This window comes from Aythya ferina (assembly GCF_964211825.1).
Source record: "Aythya ferina genome assembly, chromosome: 9".
Classification (NCBI taxonomy): Eukaryota; Metazoa; Chordata; class Aves; order Anseriformes; family Anatidae; genus Aythya; species Aythya ferina.
In genome coordinates this window covers 7,931,499-7,955,189 of record NC_140305.1, presented here as the reverse complement: position 1 = coordinate 7,955,189, position 23,691 = coordinate 7,931,499, and the positions used below count along the sequence as shown (strand labels likewise).

At 37.8% G+C, this 23,691-nt stretch overlaps 1 protein-coding gene across 11 annotated transcripts in view; it reads left to right on the top strand.

The window, feature by feature from the left end:
* The first annotated feature begins 683 nt into the window (after window positions 1-683).
* Window positions 684-23,691, top strand: part of LOC311441429 (uncharacterized protein) — a 312,197-nt gene continuing 289,189 nt past the window's right edge. For 8 of the 11 annotated variants that reach the window (XR_014695937.1, XR_014695942.1, XR_014695947.1 and 5 more), the window contains exons 1-4: window positions 684-758; window positions 6,806-6,880; window positions 10,966-11,020; window positions 12,987-13,049. Coding sequence is in view for 2 of the 11 variants with exons in the window: in XM_084529560.1 (XP_084385686.1) it covers window positions 690-758; window positions 6,806-6,880; window positions 10,966-11,020; window positions 12,987-13,049 (262 nt within the window). In the remaining 9 variants the exon portion in view is untranslated. Of the gene's footprint in view, window positions 759-6,805; window positions 6,881-10,965; window positions 11,021-12,986; window positions 13,050-13,758; window positions 13,902-17,733; window positions 17,763-21,607; window positions 21,671-22,684; window positions 22,737-22,899; window positions 22,946-23,691 lie in introns of those variants that run through there. The other 3 variants (XR_014695958.1, XR_014695960.1, XR_014695959.1) reach the window with 2 other exon arrangements.

Here is a 23,691-nt window from a genome sequence, read left to right as displayed (position 1 = left end):
TGTGATTACTCCTGTGATTAGTTTCTGTCTTCACTTCTTTTCTTTTTTTTTTTTAATTTCTGTGCAAGGTCCCATGTCTCTTTTCTGTTCTGACTGCAGCTCACAGTGCTGCTTCTCAGCTGGCTGGCCTGGGATCTGCTCATCTATGAGCAAGGCAGCACATGTTCAGTGTAGGTCCCCATTTGAATAATTTTTTACACAGAGCTCTTTACAGCTGTGCTACTAGTAGTAGTGGCTCAGTGCCACTTGCCATCTAGTCTTTTCAGTTAACTGTCACCAATTACCTCAGCTCAGCTCCTCTCACATATCAAATATAATTGCAGGAACCTTGGTAGCCACCACTTCTACCTTGATACTGCATCCTTGGCTTTTTTTAATGCTTTCTCTAAATCCTGCTCCACCGAACTTTCTTCTCTACTGTGAAAAACAATAATAATAATCACATAATAATAATAATAATAATAATAATAATAATAATAATAAATAAATTGTATTTTCCTGTCTAAGTTAGTATCCTTGGAATATTTCTGTTTTTAAGGTGCTTTGGCTTATGGAGCAGCTGCTTACTGGGATTGCACCGTGACCAAGGAAGTGCTGAGCTACCCTAAAGGGAATGTTGGATTCAAGACCCTAAGAGTCTCTGGGAAGCCAGAAGGCTCCCATTATTCCTTCCTTAGGGCAATTACACAATGCCCTGTTGCCAAGAACAAATTTTTGCTCGTTTGGTAGAGATCATCTTATGCTATCTTACGATACAGGTATGGTACAGGTATTAGGCTGATCATTCCACAGGTTCTTGCTGTCTAGTCAAGTGCTGCACACCAGTTAGCCAGCAGTACTAGCTGCTACATTGCATCCAGGACTATACTGGATTGCTGAAAATAGAATGCCTCAGTGTCCTAAGCTGGAGACAGGATGAGAAGGTCAGTGCAGCTCAGTCACTTCTAGCTGGGCAGAATGCATTTCCAGAATGCTGGAAACCATTTAAAGCCACTAAGATTGCATAAACCATAAACTGACTAGACTGCTATAAACACTGCTGTCTGATTAAAGGAACTCAAACCTCTAAGCAGGGAGGCTTTCTGAATTAAGATAAGTATGGTAGTTAGTCGCTGCATATCCCATATCATCTTGATACATCAGCTTTTTGTCTTAACCACATGCAGCTTGTGGGAGAACCTTTCCATCCATACTATGTTATCATCGATTCAAAACTAGCGAGGAATCTTCTTGAACTTAACGCAATTGCTGCTTTATCCTGTGCTAAAGCTCACATAGACTTCAATAGGTGTGCTTTGTTTGACCTCTTTAATAAGATGCTGCTCTGAATTCTGCTTGTACACAATGGAGTAACTGTATTCTGAGTGGCAAGCTCTGCCTATACACCAATGTAGGGATAAGGGTCCTTGGTTTGTGTGCCTGTACTTCTGTTCAAACAGAATCAGACTTGTGATTAAACAGACAGATAATTGAAATAACTGCTCCGGGAAATTCATCCCCCCGGCCGCATGTAGGTACTGGAACTCTTTATGTAAATAATAAATATTCCACATTTCAGTTGTAGAAAACAGGCAACTAGAAAGGGTTCTTCCAAGTTTGTTTTTCTTCTGGTGGGTTTCAACTGCCAATAACCATTGTACAACTTCTTCTTCCCTTACAGTTCTGAGTTATGTTTTTTTTTGTTTGTTTGTTTGTTTTTAATTTTAATATTGATATGACAACCTATTGTAATACTATTTGAAAATATCCAGATGTTTTTAAGAAAATATTTTTGGTTATAAATACTGAGGGGATACTTGGCACAATATATCTTGCTTTTAGAAGACCAATTTGCATTTTTACAGGAGCAGCTAGTATGACAATAATTTAGGTACAACAGAATTTTGGGTGAAATCCAATTGCTAGCAAAGGTACTATTAGTAATGCGATTAAATCAGTACAATTTATCTTAAACCTTCTGGGCACAACTAGTCTACAGACCTTGGGAAGGAACAGTGGTAGTGTGTAAGCGCTGTGGAATCTGCTTTTATCTCTCTTTATTGTTATTACCTCCAATCAGAATACTACACATTAATTTGTAAAATTTTGTGACATATTGTAAAATATAACAATACTGCATAGGAAGTGGCCAGTGGAGGGTAGCAGAGCTGGCAGGAGGGCAGGAGGACATGTCCTGTGAGGAGAGACTGAGGCCCCCAGGCTCCCCGGCCTGGAGGTGAAGAGGCCGAGGGGCGGCCTCGCTGCTCCCTCAGCTCCCTGAGGAGGGGAGGCAGAGGCAGGCCCAGAGGATGGCCCAGAGCTGTACCAGGGAGGCTCGGGCAGACACCAATGGAAATCCCTTCACCGCGAGGGGGGCCAGACACTGGGACAGGCTTCGTGCTTGATGCCCCGGGCCTGTCGGTGTTGGAGAGGCGTTGGGATGGTGCCGCACTGACAGGCGTCAGCTTCTGGGGAGCCCTGCGGTGGTCAGGCAGGTGACTGGTGGTCCCCTTTCAACCAAACTGTTCTACACAGTTCAACTCCAATTCCATGTTTGTTGAGAGGCTAACATACCTTCTTGTATTGTTAGCTTTTAAACCTGTCTCATAATACTTCTTTCTCCCCCATTTCACCAGCCCTTCAATAAAAGATTCCAGGTGTTCTCCTTCACTGTAGTTCACTTGGATTTTTTTTATCTTCATCAGTTGTCATTCAGTACTCAGAGCATTGTAGCAGACCCGTACAGTGGGAATATCTTTTTTATAAATTGGGGGTTAAGCTGAGTTTCATTAGAAAAAAAAAAAAAAAAAGCATGACTTGGAGATTAAGACTTGGAAAATGGGGAAAGTGATTGCAGGGATCAAGAAGAAAGTAAGTTAAACTCTGCTGCTGTTACCATTCCCTCTCACTGGAGCCTCAAGGAGACCTTGCTAAACTGCTTTTGCAAGGCAAAGAACAAATATACATGTATTTCAGTCTCAACAGCATATGCATTTTTGTTCCTCAAAGTTGCATTTCAAAGCCTCCTCCTATCATAATAAACAAGCACCACTAGGAGTTGAGATTATATGTTGACAAAAAATGTAACCTCCTTTCAGTGGTAGTTAGTAAATGTTGTGATTTTGGTCTACTCTTACATAATTTACCACAGTGGGGATCCTGTGTCCTTGTGGCATGACGCTGTAGTAATACCCACTTTGGATTTCCAAGCCAACAAACCAATGGGGATGGGTTAAATTAAAATTTTAACCTTCTGTTTCTCAGGTATGCTGACCAGACTGACCTTTGAGGAAGATAAACCCTATTTGTGCATCATTTATCTACTCTTTTCTATATCATCTACACTTATTTGCAGTCTGCAAAGTCGCTATTAGGTATTGTCATTATTTTCTATTACAGTCTATTACTGTCACTATTATCCATTACAGTAGCACCAACAGTGTCTGACTGATCTTTGCTGTAGTTATGCCATCACAAAATACAAGAGCATGACAACATAAATTAAAAAGACAGGCAAAGGGAGAGTGAAAAGTTAACCAGCTCACAGTAAGTCCACGATATAGCTGGGAGAGAGCTACAATTGAGTTACTGAGCACCGTTGCCTGTTACATGCAATTCCTTGGAAACCTCATTCACTTCTCACTTCAAGAAATCTTTGCTGTGTACTTTAGTGGTGTAGGGATCTTCACTATGCATCTTTGCTGTTGCCAAACCCAATAGTGGTTAAGTATGGTGAAGTGCATTTAATGAGTGCAATTCATTTCACAGTGAAATACAACTCTTAAATGTTTTACTTAGCTTAAATATTACATGGAAGGAATGGAAGTCATGAGCAGAGCTGGCCAGGATCTTGCCGGGTTTTTTACAGTCAGAAGAATACTTATATTACTAAACCAAAACATTCTCAAACATTCTCTATTCTCACAGAACTGTTATTTGAGTTGTGCTAGCATCTGCAATGCATGAGGCTTTTCAATTTGAAAAGAGTAGTGCTTTTAATTGTCTGATTTTTGCAGGTGATGTTCCTCATTCAGTTTGTAGTGGAAGAGCAAAGTCTAAATGGTGGTGTTGGTGGATATGCCACAACATCAGCAAACTCACATTTGAACAGAGAGCTGATAGCATTCTCAAAGCAGTTGTCTGAGCAGCTACTTTGTCTCTTCAAGCCCTGTCATTCTAGGAAAATATTTACAATTTGTATTAGGTGATGGTTTAGCAACAATATATGATCTTGGAGAGCAGTGATTTCCCTTACCCGGACAGTAAGACTCACACTGATGGCCCCACATAGAATTCAGGAGGTTCTCCCACACTGATGGCTGACAGCATTTTTATTATGTCATTCCAAACAATCGCTTTTCCTTTCTTGAAGAGTGGCCACTGGAGATGTGTGCTCTTGCTGGAGCTGCAGTGCAAAGAAACATGCTTGTGAGTAGTTTAGCAGGACTGAGACTGTCTGCAAACAGCATGGCATAGTGACCACTAAAAGTTTGTTTGGGTCATTTTGTAAAGGCCAATCTAAAGGAGGCTTGGGTGAGCAATTGGCTAACGGGCAGGGCCCAAAGGGTTATGGTAAATGGGGCTGCGTCAGGCTGGCGGGCGGTCACCAGTGGAGTCCCTCAAGGCTCCATTTTAGGGCCGGTACTTTTCAATATTTTTATAAACGATCTGGATGTAGGAATAGAAGGTATTTTGAGCAAGTTTGCTGATGACACCAAACTTGGAGGAGTTGTGGACTCGAATGAGGGCGTAAAGGCCTTGCAGAGGGATCTGGATAGGTTGGAGAGCTGGGCGATCACCAACCGCATGAAGTTCAATAAGAGCAAGTGCCGGGTCCTGCACCTGGGACGGGGAAACCCTGGCTGCACGTACAGACTGGGCGATGAGACTCTGGAGAGCAGCCTAGAAGAGAGGGATCTGGGGGTCGTGGTAGACAGCAAGTTGAATATGAGCCAGCAGTGTGCCCCGGCAGCCAGGAGGGCCAACCGTGTCCTGGGGTGCATCAAGCACGGCATCGCTAGTAGGTCAAGGGAGGTGATTGTCCCGCTCTACTCTGCGCTGGTGCGGCCTCACCTCGAGTACTGTGTGCAGTTCTGGGCACCACAGTATAAAAAGGACATGAAACTGTTGGAGAGTGTCCAGAGGAGGGCTACGAAGATGGTGAAAGGCCTGGAGGGGAAGACGTACGAAGAACGGCTGAGGTCACTGGGCTTGTTCAGCCTGGAGAAGAGGAGGCTGAGGGGAGACCTCATCACAGTCGACAACTTCCTCGTAAGGGGGTGTCGAGAGGCAGGAGACCTTTTCTCCATTAACACCAGTGACAGGACCCGCGGGAATGGGGTTAAGCTGAGGCAGGGGAAATTTAGGCTTGACGTCAGGAGGGGGTTCTTCACAGAGAGGGTGGTTGCACAGTGGAACAGGCTCCCCAGGGAAGTGGTCACTGCACCGAGCCTGTCTGAATTTAAGAAGAGATTGGACTGTGCACTTAGTCACATGGTCTGAACTTTTGGGTAGACCTGTGCGGTGTCAAGAGTTGGACTTGATGATCCTTAAGGGTCCCTTCCAACTCAGGATATTCTACGATTCTATGATTCTATGATTCCTTTGTCACAGCCTTTATGGAAGTCTGTAAATAGTGAGAACTCAGAGGAATAAAGTTAAATCTGGAGTCTTTTAGTAAATGCTATAAACAGACAATTGTGTATAAGGAGTATCTGGGGAGAACATCAGCCATGACCATCCTATGCAGCTGGTCGTGAGATCACTAATTGGCTAGGTGGGATAGGTCAGCACTCGCGGAAACTAAGACCATTCTGTGCCAGGGTTGGACCCAAGAAGTTCATGTTAAGCATCCATATAAGAGCATGCCCCAAAAGCTTCATTGGCAACCATTCTTTCAGTCAAAAATCCTAATATGCCATATGAAATCAGTGTTTACTTCTTGAAAGCCAGCACTGCCTTTCAAGCTAGCAGCTGGTGGAGTGTGCTGATGAACTGTGCTGACCTTAGCACACGTTGTGTGCTGAGAAGTTGGCTGAACCTTATCTGTAACAACTAGTGAAGTAATGACAGCTCTTGATTTCCTATTTTGTGCACTGAGCTCTGTATTTGCCAAGATCTTGGATCGTGCAACACCCCCAAGGATTTGGAAGATTATAAAGTACCTCATTTTAGGCATTTTGATTTCTTGCAAATGCAAGAGGGATAGGAAGATCTGTTATCAATTTTCAGTAGATGTAGTAAGGCTTCTGATAACATCTCAAATATTTGTGTCTTCATGTAACCACCAGAAACTTGTTTGGCTTTGCTTTTTCCTCTGTGGTGCTTACTGTTCCTTATTTTTTTTCTCTTGTTTAGCTGCTAATGTTGCTTTCCTACATGACAGGACTTTCCTGTGTTGCCTTCTTTCTGACATGTAACACAAATGATAAGATTGCTATCATCACACCAAAGACACTGCTGGTGAGGTTGCATGGTTTGTATTAGCATATGAAGGGCTGCGTCAGAGCTTTAAAGGATTCACGCCTGGAAAACTTCTGTCTCTAACAAATGTAGTTTAGAAAGGAATAAAACGTCCGACAGACTGATACGAGTATTATACATTCTTGCTTCTTCAGGAGTCCTGTTGAAAGCGTAACACTATCTCTTGAGCTTTTGACCTCAACAGATAAAAGTTGCATTACTTTCGGCTTATTTTCCAGGCTTGCCTAAAATACTTGCTACAGTCAGCATTGTCTTTAAAAACAATAGGGTTCCAGATCAAGTATTTGGTAGATTTGAACCCTGAGTGCACAGATGACTTAGGAGTCCCATTGTTTCTTTGCAGGACCCTGGGTACAATCCCACTGTGCAGTTATGTAACACTTGTACTGCTTTGTATGGAAAGCCGCATTTGAAGAAGGTGAGCTGATCCAATTTCAGAGACAAAAGCTGATCTGCTCTGACGGTAAAGATGTGTTTTCTGCACTTAATATCTGCAAACCTCTTTTGTGGAGGAAATAGGAATTGATTTGAAAGAATTTCTGGCATTGCAATGCTATCAAAGCAAAATTGCTTATTATCAATTTCCCATTCATTCTGAAAGTCTTTAAACCAGTTAGAATTATTTTAATCCAGCACAATTATTGTATGTAAAATATGGATATGTAATCTTGTTTCAGTAACTTTTCAGTGGTTCTCTTAATTTTATATACAGTTCTAAATAACATTTTTTTCAGTGTGATTTGATATTCACAATAAGTATCAGAAGACACAAACAATGGTTTTGTTTATAGAATAAACAAAAGAAATTAAAGAAATACAAAAGTTTATTTAAATTACATCGTCTGTGTCCTTCAAATATGGTGAAAGGAACCATCCCTGAGACAGAGGAAGAGTGGTATTCCTGTCCACTCAAAGCTTCTGATCTTGCCATTTGCAGTAGGCATCTAAACAAAACAAAATCCTGCTAGGAAGCAGGCAGGAGTAGCAAGTCACGTCACATGTCATTGAGCAGCAGTAGTAATGTAACCGCCTTGTCAGATTCTTTTGTTTAGAGCACAGCTTAAGCAAATGCTTTTCCTTTTCTTGCTTATTGCTGTATTGTTTTGACCTTAGCTTGATCAACACTATTTTTTCCTTCTTGTTTCCTCTCTCCTTGCCATGCTAAAGATGGATTTACAAGGCCCATTGAATCGGCAATGAGGTGTGAAAACTTCCACGTTTTGTGTTCAGTCCCAACTAGACTATAGGAAAAAATATTTTTATTTTAAATGAGAAGGGTTGGTGTTCTTAGCCTTGTTTTTGGCTTTAATAGACCCCATTCAATTTGCCACACCTGAGGAAAAATGTAATTAGAGATGGAGACAAATGTTGGAATTTACATTTGGAAATGAATTCAAAACAGTGTTCTCTCCCTTTCTGTGTCAATAAAAGTGTTAATTTGGGATTTTGCAATTTGGTTTGTGAACTGATGACAGAGAACTTCCACTCTTACATCCATAGAAGTAGATACTATTTATAAACAGATTATGTGATCTTATTCCTTTTGCTGTTTTTCTTGCTCTATTTTGTTAGCTTTGTTTTTGTTGTTTTGTTATTGTTCATTCTGAGTACGCAAAGCAAGTTATACTTAATCTAGATATATCTTGATACATTTAGTGCAGGCAGAGAATGCTGCCATTAAAGACTAAATAAGCCTGCCTTTCTTTTCAGTATTTGAATAACACCTTTATTGCTCCAAACACTTGTCTTTTTCTCAGATACCTGTCAGGAAATGCTCTCTAGAACAGCCCATCTCTTTTACATAGCCTAGATCCCACAAAAGATGTTTTTAATATATTAGAAATAGAATCTAGTCCAACAGTTCTCTGTTTCAGAAACCTGGCTTTCAATGATTTCTCTCACTTGCTCAACTACATCTTTGGACTGGGAGAACATTTTAGGATTTTTGTCATCTACTATATCTTCCTGCCATCAAAAAATATAAATTCTTGGACTTCTGTTTAATATATTCATGTACTAAAAGCTCCTAACTTAGGCTGAATAAACCTTCCATAATAATACAAAGCAGATTATAAACATGTGAATGTGTGATTGCAAACAAGCTTTTTTTAATCAAAAATTAATCTGAAAGAAACAGATGAAGTTAAATTATGTTTGTGTGCTATGTCCTCCTTTTCCCTTTTCTTCATAGCAACTAGTATGGCTCTTATTTTAAAGAATATAACACTGAATGGTAAATCCAGCTAATTGAAGGGCCTCCTTGTCTCAGTCTCTATTCTTCTTTTTCTTTTCTTCCTTCTCTTCCACCTTTTACTGTTCTCATGTCCTTCCTTTTCAAGGTTAATTTGTACTTTCAGAATCTAATGGAATAAACTACTGGCTGCAGCAGCTTGTGTTAAGCAACAGAGACAGTTTGGGAACAATTATTGAGGGCTAGCTTGGAAGCAACCTTGCTTTCCTGGCTTTATGATCAGTGTCATTGGGGTAGTTGCTTACAGACACATTCAATTTTTCTGCAGGCTGTGCTACAGCCATGCAGCAGAAGAAATTTGGATTATCACTTACAATGCACAATAATCAAAATCTGAGAAAGTGTTGCTTTCTATTCAAAGTCTTGCAAAAAAAAAAAAAAAAAAAAAAAAAACTAGTGCAGGAGTTCATTGTCTCCCTTGCCTCTTCTCTCTCCTGCTGTTTAATTTTTATTTTTATATGCCATCCTGTACTCAAAAGTGTTAAAATCAGGCTAGGTTAAAGTGAAAAGTGATCAGGGATGGATATTTATTCACAGACTATATTAATTTCTCAGGCTGTTTAGTTGAATTCAACCCCCAGACCCCCTAGCCCCAGGTCCTCCCTCTCTCTCTTTTTTTTTTTAACAACTTTTTCTTCCTCGTTCCAAGCTCTGGGTGAGGGCAAAACTGAAGCAGGGTCTTGCTGAAAATGAGCTGCTGGTGGAACCCTGCGGGGCTGGTTGCTGCCAGGGGCAGGAAATGGAACACATGCCTTTCACCAAGGCAAATTCCTTTTTCTAATCAGATCAGCAGTCATGCAGGGAGAAGTGGCACTGACAAAATGTCAAGAAATCAATCCACTCTTACACATGGGTTCCAACTGCAGCTATGGATGGATATCTGACATAGAGGAAACGTCCATGGTCAAAATTGTGTTGTACATCATGATTAGAGCTGTAAGGAACAGTTCATTTAATCAAAATAGTGGCAGGTGTTAGATTGTGGGAACCTGACCCAAACTTCCTAATGGAAAGTTGAAGTGTACTTAATTATCAACTTCACGTTGTTGTGTTTTTGTCATGCTGTATTACTGTTCCAAGGAAAACCTATTCTGCAAAGTTGTTGATGAAAGGCTGCTAAATTTTAAATAAATAAAATGTACTCATGTATAAGTTTTCAAATTTATTACTTTATCAAATATATATTATACACATATATATTTCTCCCCACCTCAGCCCTGTTTGAAGTAATGGTGTCTGCCTTTTTTTTTTTTTTTTAGATAACTTTCCTCATGGGGCTTAGCAACAGAGTGCACTGTTCATATGGTCTAGTGCAGAGAGAAAAGCAGAGATGCCTCTATAGCTGTCTTTGGCATGCATTGCATGCAGCTCTGGCTGCTGCTGTGCTGTGGTTCTGTAGTCCTTTTCTTTATGCAAAAAACTTAACACCCTATTTCCTGGATTCCACAGTTTACATATTTTACATAGAAGATGAAATACACAGGAATTTGTCCTTAATTGGCTCCTTGAAATGAGAAAGACTGGGAATATGTTCCTGTCCCTTTGGACCATAACAATTCTGGCATAAGAATTTCAGAGCAAAAGCACCACAGTATCATAGCTGGGACTCGGTTCTGTTCTGTGAACCCATGCAGTAAGGCATGATTTCAGGTGCAAAGCAAAGAAGTGTAAATTGATTGGCTTTGATACTTCAGCATTTAACTTATATTAGCAAAACATAAATATTTCCATCACGTAAAAACAAGTTACAAGAAAATTCTCTAAGAAAATATGTTTTAAATATTTAACTTTGAGGTTCAGGAGTAAATGATGATTAAAAATGTGAAGTGTTATGAAGCCTCCCATACAAAGAAGAAAGGCTATGATGAAGTCTGTTAAGTAGGAGTTGTTGAAGTGGTATCAACAGAACTGTATATCTACCTATGAAGGCATACAAAGTAAATATTAATAAGAACGCTTCTGTTCAATTCACTCAAAATAGTGGTGTGTAAACGTAAAATGAAGTACATCTTAAATTAATTTGTGGAGCTCACTGCTGCAAGTTATGTTAAAGGCAAACCAATTTAATAGCTTGTAAAAGGCTGAATCATTTCATCAGTGAACAATGATAATATAGGGGAGAAAAAGGCTTGAGATCTGTAACAAAGCATATGCTGCTGATGATAGAATTTGTTGTTTGAAGGACTATTTTACAAATACCAATTGTGTAGTTACTTGTATAGGCCTAATGCAAGACATATTGTTGCTTTCAGGGAGATGTCACCATGCCACCTGGTTCTAAGGAAGTTCCAAAAATACCTTCTTCAGGTAAGGTGTCTGTGTTGGGTGAAAACAGCTACTTGTGTTGACATTTCAGAACATCTTTTGGAGGCATTTAACATTGGCAAATACGAGTTCTAGAACTTTCTTTCAGAAGCAAAACAAGTTTGGTTGATTGGTTTACTTGTTTTTCTATAAATGTGTGAAGACTTAAGATATCACCATTTAGCATGTTGTTTGATATTCATAATCCTAATAGGTGCTAGCAAATATGGCTGTGAATAGGAAGCACAAACTTTGCATTTCTCTTCAGACCAACTATAATCTTAATTAAATCTACAAAAGCATGGAAATTCTGGATTATAGCTGAGGGTACTTTCCAGTGCATCTTAATGCTGCAGGCATAAAGAAAGACTGCTGGAATAGCTAGCTGTATACTTGACAGAATCCTGTACATAAGCTCTAATAGCTGAGATCAGTTTGATAGCTAATTATTTCCAGCACCACTGAAGGCTAAATCTAAAAATTATGTATTTTGCTGATTGTATCAGTACCGTAATCCCTGAGAATACATCATATTGACAGTGCATATTATTACCCTTTTTCTAAAATATATCCATGACAATTGATTGTCTACCTCTTAATAGCTCTGTTTTGCATCACTGCAAAGAATGAACTTACTGTTGAGCAAGCAGGGGCACCCAAACAGTTATATTGTGGTATATCGAACAGTCATATTGATGGCATATTCTGATCTATTGAAACATAACATGTACAGTATGCATGACTATTGATCTGCTAGCGATAAAAGCAGTATGCTAAAGTATGCTGCTATAGTACTATCAGTCCTGACTAGCTCCTCAGCTTGTCCTGGTATCCTGAGTAGCTCCATAGAGTTCTGTAGAGATGGCCTTTAGGAGAATCCTGACTTCATGATAGCGGATGTTTTTTGAATGTATGACCTTTAACATCAGCTTACCTGTTACATCTTTATTTATATATTTGTTTTGTAATACTGTGAAGATTTGGGGGTCCGACATTTGCAAATATATATATATATATTATGTTTTTTTAAAATATACAGTCAAGCCTTTTACCTGGTATCTGATGGCTTGGTGTATGCCTATTAGTTTTGGAATAGGTATTTTTATAGGATTTTTTATTATTTACTTTATTTCCTCTATCTTCAGGCAGAATAAATCTAAATTCAAATTTTAAAGAGGTTGGGGGTCAGACAAGAAGAAAGAGAGGCTAGCATGCAGCTCAGCATGCCAAGGTTCATCCTAAAGCAATTTTTACAGCTGCATTTTAAACTTGTTTAAGAAAAAAAAATAGAGGAGGGTTTGTAATAGAGATTTGAGCCATCCCTTAACAATGGGAGAGCAGCTGGGTACTTCTAGAATATCAGAGGATGCTGAGCATTGCAGTTTGAATGAAACTGTCTGCCCAACTTTAACATAGGTCAAGTGTAGACCCTCTCTCACTGGGGAAAGGAAAAAAAAAAAAAAAAAGCCTTATTGATCCATTTAGCTGGTAAGAGATACGAATCAAACTAGGAGGATATTCTCCAGCATTCAAGTTAGATAAATGTCAAGAGCCGCAATTGATCTAGAGTTCACTGCAAATCTTCCTGGGCATATAATGGTTTAGACTAGTGAATTGTATGAAAAGTAATGATATTCTATAGGGTGATTTTTGTCATGTTTTCTGTAAGAAACCACACTTGTACAGTAACCTGCTCCAAGGATGGGTGTTAAAACATATGACACTAGTAAGAGCCAGCAGAATTGGGCAGAATTTCTAAGGTTTTTTGAGAAGATGTGAAAGAATCATCATAGTTCTAAAATAGGATTTGGCCAGTTGGATTCACTCATTTTTTACATACACTTTTTAACAAAGCATTGGTTATCTTCAGTTAAAGGTAAAAAAGACAACAACTACAATCAGAAGCTTTTTTCATTCAATCCATTAACTGTGCTTTAACAAATAGTTATTGGCTTATCCTTCTTTCTAGGGGGAATGAAACAAATAACCCTTACCTCAGAGCTGCCTACAGTGACATCTCCTAATTGCTCAGGTAAGTTGTCTGCATGGCTAGAACTGTCCAGAAAAGAATAACAGCCAATTTTGTATATACCAAAATGAAATACAGAGCTCCCTTTGGCTTGAGGCTTAGCTTGTATGGCTGAGTCCTACTGAAAGTGATTGCACAGCTCACACAGAACTGAGCAGTGGCAGGATTCAAACCCTTTTGCAGTAGAAATCTATTATTAACAGTTCCCAACAGATGAGGCAGGTTGAAAATCATCTCAGGAATTTCACAAACTCAATATTATTGATAGCAATGTAAGGACTGTATTGATTACCATGGTAGCATATTTGTTGATTTATTAAGACAGGCACTTTAGCATCCTGTACTGAAAATCCAAATTTTTGAATACAGATTTTACCAAAGTGCATCACAAAACCATCTCTGCACCATACCTGTACTCAATGTTAAAAAAATAAATAAATAAATAAAGGGGGGGGGGGTTTACAAAAATACATTAAAAAAAAGTTTTTTAAAATTAAAGATACCAATAGTTAGAGCTAGTCCAATCCACAAATACAGGTCAGTTTTCACATGCTCTGAATTATTCAAAATTAATTGTTCCCAAAGGTCTATTTTGTGTAATAATGTCAGTAAAAAGGTGGCTATTTTTATATTTAAAGAATCCAAAAATACAAATTCAGAGTGTTTTCAATTTGAGATTTTATTTGCATAAATTTGATTTTATTTATAACAGAAAACTGGGTCAAGAATCATGTCTCCACAATAACCTTTTCTTGTTCTGTACTAAAAAAAACTCACCACCACTACAAAAACATACACATGCAGTCATCATCTATGGTACTGTGACCCAACAGTATAGAAAAATCTTCAGACAAGGTAAGAAGGCAAGAATGAGGTATGAAAAATAGATGTAGCAAGTGTCATGGGATTGGTATCACTTCTGCCTCTCCAGCTGCAGAAGTACGGCTGCTGCAGGTGGAGAGAAGGCATGCATGGAACTCATACTGTCTCCTGAGAACATGAGGCAGATGGAGTCTGCTGTTTCTTCTGTGGTCTTGTGGTTTGAGCAAACTGGTCTAACCAATGATCAGTTTGTTCCTAGCAAAACAGTGGGAATTTTGTGGCCATGGCTGCAGAACAGGGGGAAAAAAAAAAGACAAGAGGTAGTGCAAAGCTACATTATTTTTTAACTTACTCAACCTGGATATCAACATGGAAAAAACTTGAGATCATGTATTTATGATATGCAATAAGAAGATAAACCGACCGTGTTAATTTACATTAACTTTAGTGAAAACTGTGTGAAATGCTGCTTCAAAGCTAGATTTTCAGTTGTTCCTGTATCAAACTGGACTTTGCAAACAATTCAGTAAACCAGGAGTAGGAAAGGAAAAACTCTTAAATATGTTTGCGTTGTCCCTGTTTATTACTTTTGCTTTTGCAAAATGTCTTGGCTCTGGATGATGTAGTCCTATGTTTGACAAAATACTGGTAGCCAGACAGAATAAATAGAATCAAAATTCTAATGAAAGAAGTGCAGATGTGAACAAGTTCTCTTTGGTAGCAGTGGAGGAAAAATGGTGGATCTGATGAATAGGCATCCACCAAAGAATTTCTGAGTGTTCGATTTTCCCAACATACTTTGAAGTATTCTTCAAAGTTTAGCTGAGTACAAGAAAACATCAGCATAAAGGAGCCTAGGGGTTTTGTCCAAATATTTTCATCATGTCCGAATCATCTCAGCAATCATTTCTAGCACAGAGTCCTTCCTTTCCTCTATCTGCTCATGGAGTGATAGCAAGCTGAAAATGATGTAAGCATGTGTTAGGTTCTTCACATTCCCACCCGCTTTGGTATCCTATTCAAAAACTGTTGTAAAACCATTTTGCTGCTTGAGGAAAAGGCTGTATTTAGAGACATAAGACAGAACTTTTTTTTTTATTTAATGATGAATATGCAGTAATGACCTATGAACTCTGAGGCTGAGGAAACTGCATTGCTCTAAATAAACGGGAAAAATGCAAAATATTTACTAGCATATATATGTACTTATAAGAGATACATACAAAACCAATTAATGCTAATGTAAGCAGGGAAGGGAAAATAAAATAACTTTGTGGACAAACGGTACTAGAGGGTCTTCTCGAAGATATCCCACAATGACCTACATCATCCTTCATTCTTTGATTCCCTTCCTCCACTGAAGAAATTTTTGATGAAACAAAAAAATTAAATGTCTAGTAAGAATTGGAAGTATTAAACACTCTGATACCCCAAAGCAAGAAGAGCTCATTCTCATTCTGTTTAATCTTTTAAGGATGGAAAAGGTCTTAAAGTGAAGTCCATAGCTCTGAGCACTTTCACATCTTACCGGGAGCTGAATGCATTCATATTGCTGACCCATATACAAGTCTTTGTTCTAAGCTTCAGAATTTTCAACTTTTTACTACCATTCCTCCTTCCAGTAAAATGAACAAATCTATCCGCAGCTTCTTTTTTAAATATGTTTTTTTAAAGGCACAGTAACAGCTCCAGTTGAATTCTTTGTAATGAATGACATTGATCCTGTGTTCAGGGGCTCTAATCTATGAAATTGGTACAGGTGATATCTAGGAAATTTTAGTTGGAACATTTTCTGTAGCTGAGTAATCATTTTGACTACAGAGTATATAAATATGTTCAGCTGACTGACTATACAATCATTTGTTCTCATGACACTGGGGTATCAATCAGTCCCTAAACAAAATAACTATTCTTTTTAACCAAGTACAACAGTGCACACAGCAAGAGTAATGTCTTTTACTCCTTTAAAAAAAAAAAAAAGTAGTAAAGTGAGCATTAGATATATGGTCGTTCTCACACCCTGCATTGTTTTGCACTAGGTTCCCTAATAAGCAGTAGGTAAAAGATGACAGCATTTCCTTACCTTTAGGTAAAAACAATAATCTTTATGTTACATCAGACTTATATATGGATCTCCAAAAGCAAGCAAGCTTTTTGTGAAGATCCAGAAGAGTCTATGCAGCAAGAACGGTTCAGCATCTGAGTGGGACTCCGGAAGCATTGGCAATGGTGTACCTGCCAGTGTCAAGATATGTCATGTCCCTAGTATGTTCTGCATATATCCCTGAAGAGTTAATATCCATTCCCAAAAGGGACTGCATTAAAACTCAGCTTCTGCATAGTCTGAGAAAATGAGCTTTGTTTCATGAAAATCTGAGATTATAATGAGTAGCTGAGCAGTTATTTGCAAGCTGAATGGCTGCTAAATATAGCCATTCCATCAGAAGTTTCTCATATAGTGGATCTCTAGATAAACGAACAACCCGCTTCTGCCATGAAAATGCCTTTATCTTTAAAATGCTATTATTTGAAATATTTTTACTCTTTAAAATAACTGCTAATAGAATCACTGCCAGGCCAGGCTGAGTGAGTTCCCTCTGAGACAATACTCTGAGTTTAGACTTCGCTTTGCTGCAAATTCTTGCTCTACCAATGCTGGTTTTGAGCTTTTCCTGACATTAATTGCTGTAGAAATGGAAAGAAAGGACTTAGGAGTTGAAATTACAAATGTTTGCACTCCCCCTCTCCCCTCCTCAAAGTCACCAAGCCTGGTATTAAAGATCAGAGCAAACTTCTGTAATGATTCATGAGATACCTCTACCCTCCCTCTCTCTTGAGCTCTCTGATTGCCTGATTCTGCATAGACATCAATGGGGGCTTTTATTGCTATTTAATAATAAATGGTATTTTGTTTGCCTACCTGACACTTTTATTAACTTCACTTTTTTGTGTATGCACACATGTTTCTCCAGGCATGATTTCTCCCCAACTCCCCCATCTCCTCCCTTTTTATTTTGGGGGAGGGGAGGCTGAAGAAAAAGTGCAGCTTTATTTGAAGAGAATTTGTCCCTAATCTGTTGCAGCTGTAGGGGACCGTTTGGCCAATTAAAGAGAACAGGCTTTGGCTCCTTCCCAAATGAGGTGACCACATGTTACACTTGGATTGGTCACCTCAGGGGAATGGTGGGTCACAGGGGCATCTGGTTGTCATTTCCTCTCTGATCAGCATGAAGCAAGCATAAAGCAGCAAGGAAGAAAATACATATGTTTTCTTTATCTCTTGTCTTGTCCTGCAGCATCGAAAGGTCCAGAAGCTTCTAGTCAGAATAGAAGCGTCTCCTACAATGTGATGCAGCCTAGGATTTGGGAATGAAAGCTATATACGTGTTTTGCTTAGTTTTGAGGTGTCATTAACTTATTTTTGTCTCTGCTATAGTAGTGTAAATGTGAAAGATCTATTAATATAAAGCAATTAGAGTAGTGTGTACTGGTTTAGCCAATTGCAGTTTCTCAAAGATAGGAAATATACTTCCTTTTACAAGGCAACAGCCTACTTCTGCTGTAGGTGAACAAAAAGGTAAAGAGCTGTTACTAGGCAATAGAGGTTTAATATAAATGTAAGAAGACATTGTGATCTTTAGTGTCTCAAATGAGTGATGTAATCTTACACTCAGCACGGAATGTAAACTGGGAATTATCAACAGTTTTACTAGTTGATCTGTAGTTTAATTGACTTCCAAACTGCACATACACCTAGGGCTGAAATACAGGCTACCAGAGTCATCACAGTGAGGTTGTCCTCAAAACATTAGAAACATCTGGTTTCAACTAAGCTCAGGTACTAATAAACTAATGCCCATCATGAAGGGGGAAATGCTTCAATGAACTAGCCAGGTCAGTGAACTCATTTTCCTCTGAATGTGGCTGGCCCCCATTTTCAAACTGTTATGGTTACCATAGATTGGTTATTTAGCTTGGTAAATGAAGTAGTGGCAATGGTGAAAAGGTTGTCTTGATATGAAACTTTGATCTTTTCAGTGCAATGAATTTCTAGTTCTAACATTTCTATTCTAGGGTACTGAGCAGTACAGTAGCTAAGCATTCAAGAGTAAATTTCTGCATGGCAGCTGAGTTGATAAATGTGTTTTTTTAGCCAGGGTGAGTGAGGTTGTTGGTGTTAAAGGGGCTGTGAGGCCCACTCAAAATTGTTTGAGAGAAGGTGAGTGCACATGGAGCAGCTGATGAACCATGGTAACCTCCTTGTAAGCTTCAGCCTTGATCAGAGGCTAGAAAGGAAGCAATGGTCTTGATCCCCACGTGGTGGAACACAGCAGATCATGCCATGGCCTCAGGGTATGGATCAATATCAGACCTGGCAAAACCTTTGCCAGAGAATTCAAAAGTGAAGCATATGTTAAATTATGTATGTTATTTTCAAAGCAGGGACTTTGATCAGAAATAGTTACTCTAGTCCCAGATTTAAACCTCTTAAACTTTGTAGTGAAATATGAAAGACCAGGTTTTAATTTCCCTCTGGCTTCATTAACTCCCTTCTTGTTTCTCCCCTAACAGAATTTAGTTTTATTTTCTTTGGAAGCTGTCCTCATCTGAAACCTAAAACCGCAGGCCAGCCTGCCATCTCCTTAGTGACACAATCTTTCTCCAAATTTATTCATTCATACATCCCACTCCATTGTTGTATTCTACTTTTGTCACACACTTAATTTTCCAAACTATTTTGTGTATAACAGATTTGTCTGACAAATCTGATGATTATAGTTCTAGTATCCATACATAATCTATTTACTTCTTGATTTGCTGTTTGTTGTTGTTTGGTTTTGTTTTTTTATAACTCATTCTAAATGCCATAGAACACCTGTACAACAAAATTGAAAGTCATATATGGTTACTAGTTAATTCTTATTTATTAAATGGCTCTACATTTAAAAGGAAGAAGGGGTAAAATTTAGCTTTAGTCAGTATCTTTTATTTTTTCCTCTGGATCCCTTTTCCCAGTGGCCAACAATAAAATAACAGATGCTGCATGGAATTCTATTTTGACACTTTTCAAGAAGACAAAGAGAGCTGAGTTTCCAGGCTTCGTAATTATTTTTTTTTTTTCTCCTTCAAACTGAAGCTGAGAAGGCCTTCCTTTAAAGGTATTCAATTTTTGAGATCATTTTAAGGCTGAAAAGCTCAGCCTCTGATTAAATTTCAAACAAATTCAACTCAAAACTTAATCAGACCCCCTAGAGAGCTGACCACTTAGCAAAGTTATGAATGAATGGCGAGGTTTTTTTTTTTTATTTTATAAAGTTTGGTCTGGGACTTTCATCCAAACCTCTAGAAGCAGTTGGTAACTTAGCAAACATCTTGTTTACTAACTAAAGAAATATGACATGTAGCAAACCTTCAAGTCTTATTGTGCTTTGAAAAGGATGATTGCTTTCATTACAGGAATGAGGTTCTTGGTAAGACAGTTGCTGGACCAGCACTGTGTTCAGTGCCCAGTAATGTTAACTCTTTCCTTAGAAATACATAACATGTTTCTAGAACATAATAATATGAACGCATGATCTGCCTAGAATGTCTGGCATAATAAAAACAAGTGACAAAATCCTGAACCTTAACAGCTAAGAGTCAGATTTATCTTGCATAATCTAAATTTTTTTAGACTAAGTACTGTATTTTGTGGTTAACAATGCCAATTCTAATGAATTCCCAAATTAGAGAAAGGGCTAGGGCTAAAACTGAACTCTTTCTGCTTTTAAGATATGGACTTTTGAATCTTGAAACTTCAAGTTCATTTATAGATACATTTAATCAATTTGCAGTTTACTAATATTGATAAAATAGATGGCAGATGATAAATAATTGTAGGTATGTCTTTTAATGTTCCAAATACTGCGTTTGTATATCTGAAATACCAATTCTGAAATCCAGATAGCAACTTTTCAGTCTCTGGACTGGTTAATATCAGAACTGAAGATAAACAAACTATGGTCTTCTAACCTGCAGAGTTTGACTGACATCATGTTAAACTAACATATTTTGACCCTAAGAAAATATAAAGAGAGCTTTTTCCAGGATAGAAGGAAAACTGCAGGGCTTTTTGACTAAGGTCATCTTCATCCTCCTTTGTTCTCCCCCTAGAAAACCTGATTTGTAAAACCTTCCAGAAACACAGAGAAATAGCGGTTTTATTTTGCATTAATAAATAACAGCAGCATTTGACCAGATGAAATATAAACTCTAGTAAACACGATTGGCTTAAGTAGAAATATTTGAAGCTACTGGAGTGGAGGTAGTTTGGGTAGGGAGGATGCATGGCTTTATCTGTGTAGATTAATCATATAGAGCACAGCTGACTCATCTTCTGTCTCCATTTTATTGCCTCAGATGAGTTGAGCATTATATCTTGCAAAGTGAAGCATTTGTTACTAGTTGTTCAAAGTTCAAGTAATGCCCAGTTCCACAATTCATCACAAATGTCTTTGGCTTTTATTAAAATAAATTTCAACCCTTAAAATTAATTTTTCTCTTAACTTTCTCTTGAGAGCACCAATGTTGCTTCTGATGAAATAAAAACATTATGAAAATGTTATAATAATTCTATAGTCATTGGGAACAGTTCTGTGAAATTGAAGAATTCTATACCTTTTAGAGATCTCTACGGTTTACAGGGCAACCAAGGAAATTATGTCATTGCTGCAATAGTTCTATGATTTTAGGAAAATTTTTGCATGCATCAACATGTGGAAAGACAGTTCAAAATCCAGATTGATAGCATCTCTCTAAATTAAAATCCCTGATCCAATACAATTATGACCTACCCCTGAATTTTAAGCTTGTTTTGTCCAGGTCAGTCTCCGATATTTAAGAATCCATAATACAGGAAAGAAAATATGAGATGCGCTTTCTTCTTTCAGGCACTAAATATATAGAAACAAACATAACTGAATCATAAAATAAATCCATAACCAACCACCAAATAAACAAGCAAACAAAACACTAAGAAAGTACCATGTGGCTATGCAGACAAAATTGATAGGTAGTCCAGTAAACTGAAATTGTTTCCATGATCCAGATCATTTTAGTCCTTCTTGAAGGAAAAAAAAAAAAATCTTGTATTAATATTATTGATTCAAGGAGTAACATTATATTTTATCCCATAAAACTACAGACTGTGATGGAAATTTTCAATATGGCTGAAAGCTGATTCAGTTCAAATATGTATCTTAGGCATGTTTAAGTAGATGGACAAATGTGAAATCTGTAACACTGCTGTAATATTTATAGTTTGTTTGCACAAGACCTCTGGTGAGTGTGCACTGTTTGTTTAGACAAGTGCTACTGGATTTCAGAACTGGCCCACAGGTCAGAGTCAACACTTCACAAGCACTGATGGAAAATGTTTCAGAAATGTTCTATCCAGGACTGCAAGTCAAGTTTTTCCATAGTTGCCTAAGAATGAAACCCAGAAAAACAAAGATGTCACTGTTGTCGTTTTATATATATATATATATATATATATATATATATATATATATAATGTATTGTATTTGAAATACAGCAGTAACTTCCCAACTTCTTTGTGTTTTACTTTGTGCAAAGTAAGGTGCATCTGTGTTCTCTGCAATACTATATGAAAGTGAATAAGTTGCAAGTTAATAGTGTAAGCAGCAAAGTCTTGTAGTCTTTTTGAATATTGCTTTCCCTGTTTTCTTTGCATGGGACAGTAGTTTCAACAGGGGAGAGAAGAGGAATGCTGATATTGAAGATACTTCTACTGCCTTGTAGAGGTAGTACTTGTTTTTTGGTCTTCATTCTGTTGACTTTAAAACTGAGATGTAAAGGAACTCTTGAGGGTATGTTAATTGAATCAAATTTATTAAATTGATTTAGTTATTTAATAGTATGCAACTCTTTTTGTTGGATTCAGGCCTGTGACTATCATCGTTTGTAGCTATATTCACAATAAGACAAGCTAAACAGGGAGTAATCATAAGGTGAAGTTTCATTTAGCGAAGAGATACACAAGCAATAGTGGAATTAATTCAGAAAAAAAAATGACTTCAAAGAGAACTGGAAGCAAGTCATAGAGATATTTGAATCTGAGATAATATTGTAGGAAATAATCCAGAAGAAAACATGGTTTGGTGACTTGGATGGATGACTTCCAGTCCTGCTTGGCTTTCATGTGCAGGACATGGGATTTAGATTATTTCAGCAAGAACTGTATGTGCATACCTTTAAGGAATTGTAAAGTTATTTAACTTGGACTAAAATGTTTTGATTTCACCACAGTTATCCTGGCTGTGATCAAGGCATTCAATGCAGATTTCTGGAGATATAGGAACATAACATAGTCTTAAGATTGATCCCTCTCATGCAGCAAAAAGCAAACAAATCCCACACCACGCTACCAAAAAGATTTACTTTTTTCTAATCCTATTTTGATGCAGTTATATTCAAGTTAAGTTTTAATTACACAAGTAATCACTGACCTTTTAAATTCAGATTATTTCCAGAAATAGATAACGTGCTTCCTTGTCATGTGAATTCCACAATTGCTGGAAGACTGAAAGCTTTTTTAAGCTTGGTTTGAGTATCTAGATTGACATATTTAATTTCAGATTCAATACTTCTCTTTTGTAATGGACATGTTCTCTCCTCAGGATCACATTTGCCTCTTATTGAATATACCCTCTTGTTTTCTGTAGAAGAAAGGAGCAGTAAAGTACCTAATGATAGACTCACTTTAATTTCAGTAGAACCTGTAACAGCCCTTATGGAAATCTTGGTTGTTTTTCCAGAGTAAAACACATTGCAAAACCCTGAAGAAACCACCACCATCACACATTGCAGGTAACTGCAAGGAAAATCAATCGGATGCAAACTTGATCTGAATTTCTCTGAGGGTTTTTTACTTCCCTCAGAACCCCAAAGATTGAACTAAGCAAGAGACTTAGAACTGCAGCAGTATTAATAAGGCTGCTAGCATAACCCATTGTACTGCTTTGAATTCCAGTTTGCGCAGTACCAATATTGGATTATGAGTCCTTCTCTATGTAAAGGTAAGCTTCATTGATATTCCTTTTTACCAAAACTATGTATGACAGAAACTTCTTAGTTTCCCTGCCTGTATTTCCCTCATTTCTATTGCCATCCAAAGCTTGTTCTTTGCTTTTCTTTTGGCTGAAGTTGAATCTTTATTTTCTGCATTTTAAGCATGTTACTATGTGTACTTTGAAACAAAGACAGACTATTCATTTCTCTTTGCACCAGACTTTCACATATGTGATGATTATACTCACTGGCATTCTTCGTAGTCAAAACAAGCCTTTTTGCTCAATCTATACTTTTTTTGTTTGTTTGTTTGGTGTTGTATAACTCTGCTTTCTGTCATTGTACCCATTGAGCTTGTAGATACATTTTATTCCTGGGGATTTTGGTAGAAGAAACATCTTTGCAAAACTCTCAAGTCTTTAAATTATGAACAGAAGCATCCTTTCCTTATTCAATTATATCACTTATGGATTTTACTGGGAAAATTTAATGTCCTTCGTATGCTGTGTTGTACAGATCTATCACAAACCAGTTAACAAGGACATTTCAAATAATCTAATTTTAGTTTACACAACCTTTCAAAATTGGATTATTAAGACTTGGGAATTGCAATGTATGTGTAGAACAGGGTACATCCCTGCTTAAAGTGCAAGATTCACTTGGCCACTAAAGTGCAGTATTTGATCTCACACTGTGAGCATTTGCTGTGGATTTATGTTTTATTTTGAAGCACAACCTGGATGTAACAAACTGC